Source organism: Malus domestica, chromosome 07 (genome assembly GCF_042453785.1).
Source record: "Malus domestica chromosome 07, GDT2T_hap1".
NCBI classification, from domain to species: domain Eukaryota; kingdom Viridiplantae; phylum Streptophyta; class Magnoliopsida; order Rosales; family Rosaceae; genus Malus; species Malus domestica.
In genome coordinates this window covers 28,738,798-28,747,068 of record NC_091667.1, presented here as the reverse complement: position 1 = coordinate 28,747,068, position 8,271 = coordinate 28,738,798, and the positions used below count along the sequence as shown (strand labels likewise).

The 8,271-nt window shown below is 31.3% G+C and overlaps 1 protein-coding gene and 1 long non-coding RNA gene across 3 annotated transcripts; one reads left to right on the top strand and one right to left on the bottom strand.

The window, feature by feature from the left end:
- Window positions 1–591: 591 nt before the first annotated feature.
- LOC103453275 (uncharacterized) lies at window positions 592–2,798 on the top strand. 2 transcript variants are annotated; one of them, XR_531838.4, is made up of 4 exons: window positions 592–1,918; window positions 1,999–2,086; window positions 2,323–2,413; window positions 2,549–2,798. It is a non-coding gene; the product is annotated as an uncharacterized lncRNA (long non-coding RNA). The 2 variants fall into 2 exon arrangements; XR_011583252.1 differs by having other exon boundaries at window positions 2,323–2,433.
- A 906-nt stretch (window positions 2,799–3,704) lies between these two features.
- On the bottom strand, window positions 3,705–6,630 carry LOC103453300 (uncharacterized). Its single transcript, XM_029105914.2, has 5 exons — window positions 6,204–6,630; window positions 4,887–5,108; window positions 4,716–4,791; window positions 4,348–4,407; window positions 3,705–4,071 (listed from the first exon to the last, which is right to left on the bottom strand). The coding sequence occupies exons 1-4, from the start codon at window positions 6,366–6,368 to the stop codon at window positions 4,391–4,393; spliced, it is 480 nt and encodes a 159-aa protein (XP_028961747.1). The 5' UTR covers window positions 6,369–6,630; the 3' UTR covers window positions 3,705–4,071; window positions 4,348–4,390.
- Between the last annotated feature and the right edge of the window lie 1,641 nt (window positions 6,631–8,271).

The following is an 8,271-nucleotide window of genomic DNA, read 5'->3' as shown; positions in this document are numbered from 1 at the left end:
TTGCAGTACGTGGTTCAATTGCATTGTTGGATGTTCAATCTTTTTAAACATATAGATATATATATACACACACACACACACACACACACACACACACACACACACTCACAAGGACTACAAAACAGACACATATTTCATATTTGTCACTAGTATTATTCGTCTCTACTTATAAGTGAAGTGTTTTATGTTCGACTCTCATGAATGAGACGATTCAAATTCTCATCCTTAAATATCGTCATGTTAAAACACTACTACAAAATATAACTTTCATGACACTTGGTAAAAATTTTAATGACATTCTTTTACTAAAAATGTCATTAAAATGATATTATGATGCAACTTAAAAAAAAAAGGAAAAATGGGAAGAAAAAAAAAAACAAGTTATTGAAGAAGCTACGAAAGAAAAAGAAAAAAAAAAGGAGAAGTGAGTGAAACATAAACGTGGTGTTTATCGTTGTCACTCAGTATGAATTCCCCACTTTCTCACTAACCTCCCACAACTACACTGACTGCCAAATTCAGTTCTCCCTCTCCAGCATCCAAACGCATTCTCTCTCTCTCCCCTCTTGCCGCCAAGGTCCGTCCCCTCACTTATCTTTATCTTTCAGGTTTTCTTGTTCAATTGTTCGCACTTTCTTTTCATGAAACCCTAAATTAGTGTAGTGGATTTGATCTGTTCAAACATGGAGTAGAAAATGCACTCAAATTTACAAATTTAAATTGTGGAGTACGAAGGCACCTGTCAATTGTCAGAAATCAGTAGAAAATATGCGCTTATGTTTATCCCTCCCCCTCCTCCAAAGAAAGGTCCACCGATCTTTCAATCTCGGATTAATTTTATTTACTATCATAAGGTCTGTGCTTGCTTGCCATTCTCTTTTGCTACGTCTCTCTCTCTCTCTCTCTCTCTCTCTCTCTCTCTATATATATATATATATATATGTATACTTCAAATGGTAATGCATCATTCCATCAAGCAATAAGTCATTCAGGTTCGTGTTGTACTTCTCATTCGTTTCTCTTAATTTAGGGCCTCAGATGAATATGAGCAGATATTATAGATGACAAAAGTAAACTAACCAAATAAAAATTAGAGTGAACGAACATAAAAGTTATATTCTACATTAATCAGAATATCATGCTTGATTATATATATGTTTTTTGGATGGTGACTGAAATATGACCACAAATGAGTGTGTGGAATCAGTAACTAGCTTCAATTAGTCTGCTTTTTTGGGATTATTTTTCTTTTCGATTGTGGATTTTTTATCGTTATTGTTCAATTTATTGGAAGTCAGAAAAACTCATGTCTTGCTTTTGCAAGATATAATGAGTTTGATTAGTAGTGATTAACTTTGATTTTGATGCTATCAGTATGTTGGTTCTTTTATGATTGCATGTATTTCCCCTTATGGTCTTTCATTCATGTTTTATGGTTCTCCATCATGTGTTTTTGTATCAACTTTAGAGTGTAGACTCTAAACACGATAGCACCTCAATCCAGTAAGATTGGGTATTAAATATAATTGTGAGAAGACATTTATTGGATGAGTTCTTTGAAGTTATAAATCTATAGCCTTCAATTCTGAAATAAGTGGAAAATGAATTTAAGGATAGCAGTAGATTATTTAGTACATTTGATACATATTAATTATATGCATTCAGAATCCAAGATAACTGAAGAAGTGGAACCATACTATGGTCGCATCTTTCTAACTTACGTCATTTTTATGTAGCTTCTTCCTTGATTGGTTTAGTAGTTTTGTTTGTTTATTTGGGAGTTCGTGTTTGGTTGCTGAAGATTTGATGGATTTTTGCGTTCGTTTTTGGTTTGGTGGCAATCATTGTTGAATGGATATGGGGAACACATAGATGGTGACTATGATTCCCTCACAGCACTGATATTGTGGAAGCTGGTGTAAGTTAGTATGGAATGTTGTTTTGTTGTGTCGAATTTGTTCGTATGGGTATGAAGTTTCCTGTTTGATTATATTTTAGATTAGCCGAATGACAACTGAGACCGGGCAAATTGGCTCGTCGAAAAGCGGGGGAACGGTTTTTGTGAATGAGAACAATAGCCAAATTGGTATCTCACCTTTCTCTCTATGTTTCTAATAAATTCTTCAGTTGTTGCTTTGTGTTTTCTTCCTATTGTGTATAAAAACATAATTATGCATCCATGCCCTTTATTTTGGGTTCAAGTTGCTATATTGGTATCTCACTACTATTTGTTTATGCGTTATGCAGTTCATAATACGAAAGAAACAATTTTGAAGTGGTTCTCTTTTTTCTTTTCATTGAAATTCTTGGTTTCCTTTTCAGGTAATATGACATCACTAATAATGCCAGCAGCTACCTTGGGAGCAGTGGGTTATGGTTACATGAGGTGGAAGGTGTGCAGATTATGTTCTTTGTAAGTAATTTATAGTTCAGGTAAATTAATTTATAGCTAACGGTGATTTTTTTTCGAGTTATTATCGCCTTCTTATTACTTAATGACTAAAATTAGTTTTTGTCACATGATTCATTTGGTTGTGATTTGTTGCAGTTCAAAGAAAAAGCTACTTACACTCAATAGGAAATTGATGCATTAAGAATAGAGTGGGCTGAGTATGTTGATGACTTCATCCTAATAGATAAAACACTAGACTAGCTAGCTTGTGAAATTTTAAATTAAGTGGTTTTATTTTAGTAGGAAATCTCTACACATTTTATTAAATGTGTTGATTGTGAGATTGTTTTTTTGTAATACTTGGATTTACAAATTTATGAAGCAATACTAGTTTATTTAAGGTAAATATCTTGCTTTCTGGATGAATTATTTCAAATTAAAAATACATTATATATGTCATCAAACATATTTACGGACATGTATTAAACGGCTTATGACACACTTTTTGTGTCGTTGCTAATATTCAATGACACTGCAAATGGTTTCAGTGCTATAGTCCATCATGCTTTACATATGTCATAATTAGTATACCATGACGCTCATTCCTATATTTATGACATATATTCCGCGTCTTAAATTGAAATAGATGACACACTTTTTTAATTCAATGACGCTTGTTAGGCGTCTCTAGCAGCTATACATGACATTGTGAGTATGTCATGTTTAGTATACCATGTCGCTCATTCATTTATTTATGACACTTATTCCGCGTCTTACATGGTAATAGATGACACAAATTCTTAATTCAATGATGCTTTTTAGGCGTCCTTAAAAGTAATACATGACACTTTTTCAACGTCATAAAAATATCTTTAATGACACCTACAAAGATGACGCTAAAAGCTTGCATCATTAAACTTTTAACATGACGCATAAACTACGTCATGTATGTAAAAATTTGTAGTAGTGAAAAAAACACGTTCTGTTGGGCTAGGCCCGAAAGTCGAATTCCTCATTACTGGCCGTAGGCCCATCCCATATAGCAAGTCTGATGATTGAACCTTACAAATATATAGAGTTTAAGTTCTGCTCAAGTACTGATTAGTTAGGAAGTTAACATCGCGCAAACCAGTGTTTTGAACTCATTTCACATTGTATCTAGTGAATCCGAACCTTTAATTTTTTAAGCATCATTGGAAGAACCAAACTAATATACCATTGCTAGTTATATATGCATTCAATGTCCTTAATTTGTAGGGATTCCTACTTTTAGAAAATTTAGGGAAGGAGCCAAGCAAATTGACATCTAGAATATCACACAAAAAGTAGCTAAGGCTTCATTATATATTGATTTGATCAGTAAAACTAATTAGATAAGGATTGAAATTCAGAAAAGCACAAGGTGCTAGTTAATTAGTACATGGAAAGTTCTTACAAAACAAAGTACATCAAAGCTGAGATTAATAAGCTCATATCCATATATAATTTAACTTGGCCAACTTGACTAAGTGGGATAAAAATAACCCACCAAGTTAAGTTTCTGAATCAGTTATGGCTGCTCTGCTAGCTCTATCTGCCATGCTATATATGTACTATATATAACACCACCATCTTTATTTGATTTTCCATACATATATAGCTTCAAGGTAGAGATCATACATATATATTTGTGTTTGACCCTGCAACATAACAAGCATATTTCTGCGTCAGATGAATATCTAAGAAAAATTCTTCAAATAGTTATTGCTTTTATCACTTTGAAGCATCATATATTTGTGGTTATAAAAGGATGTGAAAAATAGAAATTTTTTCATGTGATGTGACACCTTCACATGGTGCTGATATTTGAGATTTTATTTAACTTATTATATAATAATATAGACACACCTGTTCTAATATGAGCAGACCAATAATACCATTCGACGCATATTAAAAGAAAGGACAATTCGTGTTACCTGCTATTAGGTGGCGAGTTCACATAATGCGTAGAGCAAATAATTAGTAATAAAGTGAACCTACAGAAATGAGACGTCAAACGTACATATTAATCATGGAGAATAAAAACTAATAATATTCATTATTAAGGGAAAATGATTTTCGCCGAATCCTTTTTCTGGAGATCTTAGGAATTTCGTAATCGTAACAGTTCATCGTATATCGTACTGTTAGAAAGCATTTCAAAATTTAAAATTAAATATAAATAATACTTAAAGAAAACTGATCACACGTTGTATGATAAACGATCATTATCACGGAATTTTTAGGATTTCTAAATAAAGGATCCGGCGAAGATAAGTAAAAAGCCCACAGATACAGATCATACCCTGCCACCAGTTTCCTCTTGAAACACTGTTTGCATTATTCCCATTTGCATCGTCCTCGCCACCATCTTTCTTAGACTAAAAATTAAATTAAAACAATATCATTAGTGTTTACTTCATAAAAAGCGAATAAGAATAAACAACCAAAACAAAACCCTAATTTTCGCACTTACAGTATGGTGCTGGTGGGATTCAGTTGTCCCAGTTCTTGGACTATAATTCTCTCGGCTGCCATAGTAGATTGATGAACTGAAGTTGCATGGCTCCACAGCTTCGTTTTGATACATATTGGAAGCTTTGCTGGTTTTGCTTTCACCCTTATTATCCGAAAAACATGGACTCCCATACTTCCCAGCTTGATCTCCTAAGCCCTGCCTTCTCTCCCTCCCGGCTCCCTAAAATCAAAATTTAAACCCCACAGGTTAACAAAAAAAATAAAATAAAAAAGCTGTAATTTGATAATGAATGTATGTCTCGCACCGAAAACATGACAATACCAAGGATTTGTTGGATAATCATTGTAGTTTTAAAAAACTAGATTTTAATCCCTAAATAAAATGAAATTTAGAAAAATGTCTTATACAAGATTAAAAATTGATTTTAATCCCTAGATTCTATTAAATGTTAACATATGTATTCAATGTTTCTCTTTTTTATTTATAATTTTATGGTTTCATAAATTAAATTTTATGAAAATATTATAAATTTTAATTCTCATTATTGTGAGTATCTTATATAAGAAAATATATTTTCGTAGAGATTTTTCGATACACTTATGTTTTTGCATATTTTTTTATGTGCCACTAATTCATTACAATATATTTAGGTACGAACATTTCGGTACACTGGGTTAGTATAATATGTTTAGGTATGGATATTTAGGTACACTAGTTTAGTATAATATATTTAGGTATCGACATTTCGGTACACTAGTTTAGTATCATATGGTTAGGTACGGAATTTTCGGTACACTTATATTTTTGCATATTTTCTTATGTGCCACTAATTTACTACAATATATTTAGGTACAGACATTTTCGGTACACTAAATTAGTAAAATATATTATGATACAGACGTTTAGATACACTAATTAGAGGAAGTTAAATAAAATTAATGAATTAAAATGTGTATAATAATAAATTTAAAATTTAATGTAATGATGTTAAATAAGATATCTATTAAATATTAAGACAAAAATATAATATAAATATAAATTTGAATTAAGTACACATTAAGGGACTAAAATCAATATCCAATCTCACACCAGGTTTTTATTAAATTTTAACATTCTTAAAGGATTAAAGTTCAAAAACCCTGGTAGTTTTTACAAAAGCAAATGAAAACCAAAATCTAAGTCAAATTTTGAAAACTCAAGAAATAGCTTTCAGTTTTGAAACAATTGCTAAACAAGTTTTGAGCTTTTAGAAAAGTGAAAGTGAAAATGAAACGATTATCAAATGATAATCTTAAATAAATAATAAGCATGTACCGTTGATGGGACTGGTGGGAAAAGAGAGCCAAATAATCCCGAGGAGGATGATGAAGAAGAAGATGAAGAGGAGTCCTTGGGACCAAAGAGATGGTCCAGATTCCTTGCTGATGGAGAAGAAGAGCCATGGCTTGCACCACTTCCCACTTTCTTGTTGTTCTCCATAGTAGTGATGAATTAGAAAACTGAAGCTAAAGTTGGTATGTTGCAAAAGCTGCTTTCAGCTTTGTAAACCAACGAACAGATTAAAACTCTCGCCTTTTGATAGTTGTTGATAGTTATCTCTTAACGGTCAAAGACTCGGAAGCAGAAATTGGATGAGGTTCCTAGAATACCGATCAGAATTCAGAAACCAACAACTTCAGAGATAAAATTGGAGGGAGGGCAGATAGGAAGCAGGAAAGGGCACGTGAAGATTTGCAGATGTGGAGAGACTGAAGGTGTCACTCGCTATTTATAAACCCAGAAGGAGAGAAAAAATAAATAGAAAACTAGATTTTAATCCTTAAATTAGATGAACATTATACAAGATTAAAAATTGATTTTAGTTCCTAGACTCTATTTAATGCCAACATATTAAATGTCTTACTTTTTTATTTATAATTTTATGGTGTTCATAAATTAAATTTTATGAAAATATTATAAATTTTAATTCTCATTATAGTAAGTATCTTATATAAGAAAAATTTTTCGTAAAGATTTTTTGATACACATGTTTTTGCATATTTTCTTATGTGCCAAATTTATTACAATATATTTAGGTATGACCATTTCGATACTCTAGGTTAGTATAATATGTTTAGGTACGGACATTTCAGTACACTAGTTTATTATAATATATTTAGGTACTGACATTTCGGTAGACTAGTTTAATATCATATATTTAGGTACGGAATTTTTTGGTACACTTATGTTTTTGCATATTTTCTTATGTGCCATTGATTCACTACAATATATTTAGATACAGACATTTTGGTACACTAATTTAGTAAAATATATTATGATATGGACGTTTAGGTACACTCATTAGAGAAAGTAAAATAAATATAATGAATTAAAATGTGTATAATAATAATAATAAATAATTTTAATTTTAATTTTAATTTTAATTTTAAAATATAAATATAATATAAATTTGAATTAAGTACACATTAGAGGACTAAAATCAATATCCAATCTAACACTAGGTTTTTATTGAATTTTAATCTTCCTCAAGGATTAAAGTTCAAAAACCCCAAAAATAAACTAGAGTTAGCTCTAAGGTTGGACTGTATTCAGTTTTTTATATTCAAAACACAATAATAATATAATACCTGTATCTAGCCATTTTAATTTACATTATAAGTGCATGAAATATTAAGTATGTAATATATATTGTATAATATGTAAATTAATAATGCTATATATTGGTGTAACACTTTTCAGTTTGCATGCATTATTATGCTATTCTTACCATCTACTTACACAATCTCTCTAAAAGAGATGATATCCGTATGCGTTGACGAATCCTATCTTTATTAGTAAAATGACACAAATAAATAGTAAGTATAACATTATTTATCAATGTTTCAATGCTAAACCCATCACTTGTCTCTGGTCCCCAAGTGCCCTTTATTGTATACACATCTCCCCTATTTTTTGACACATGGGTGCATCATTTCGACTGTAGAACTTCAACCCCAAGTGCACATCTTGCCAAATCTAAGCCCGTGTACATCTTTCTTTTGGTTCAACTGGGGCTTTCATAGGAGGATATGCCCGTTTACCTAAAATAGTTGACTCCTTAAAAAGTTTAGAACAAGACTAGATTATACCATATTGTGTGTGCCTGTCTTCTCTGATAACTTTTAAGGGAATCGGTACCAAATGCAATAAGATATGAGAACTTTTGAACCATTGTTTTTCTCGGTTGTAAGATTAGTTATAATTGAAATGTGTTAATAAAAAACACTACTAAACTTTTTATGTGTAAAAGTTCAATGTTGTGCTCAAGTTAGAAAAAAATGAAGTATTGGTGAGCCTAGTAGGATAATAAACACGGATCAAGAATAAGATGCATATCCTTTCT

What these genes read in the sequence shown, in the direction of transcription:
- LOC103453300 (XM_029105914.2), bottom strand. Translation starts at nt 6,368, where the DNA reads ATGGAGAACAACAAGAAAGTGGGAAGTGGTGCAAGCCATGGCTCTTCT. An exon ending in TCCCACCAGTCCCATCAACG is followed by an intron (nt 5,109 to 6,203) that starts GTACATGCTTAT and finishes TTTTGATTTTAG; the next exon opens with GGAGCCGGGAGGGAGAGAAG. An exon ending in AATCCCACCAGCACCATACT is followed by an intron (nt 4,792 to 4,886) that starts GTAAGTGCGAAA and finishes TTTAATTTTTAG; the next exon opens with TCTAAGAAAGATGGTGGCGA.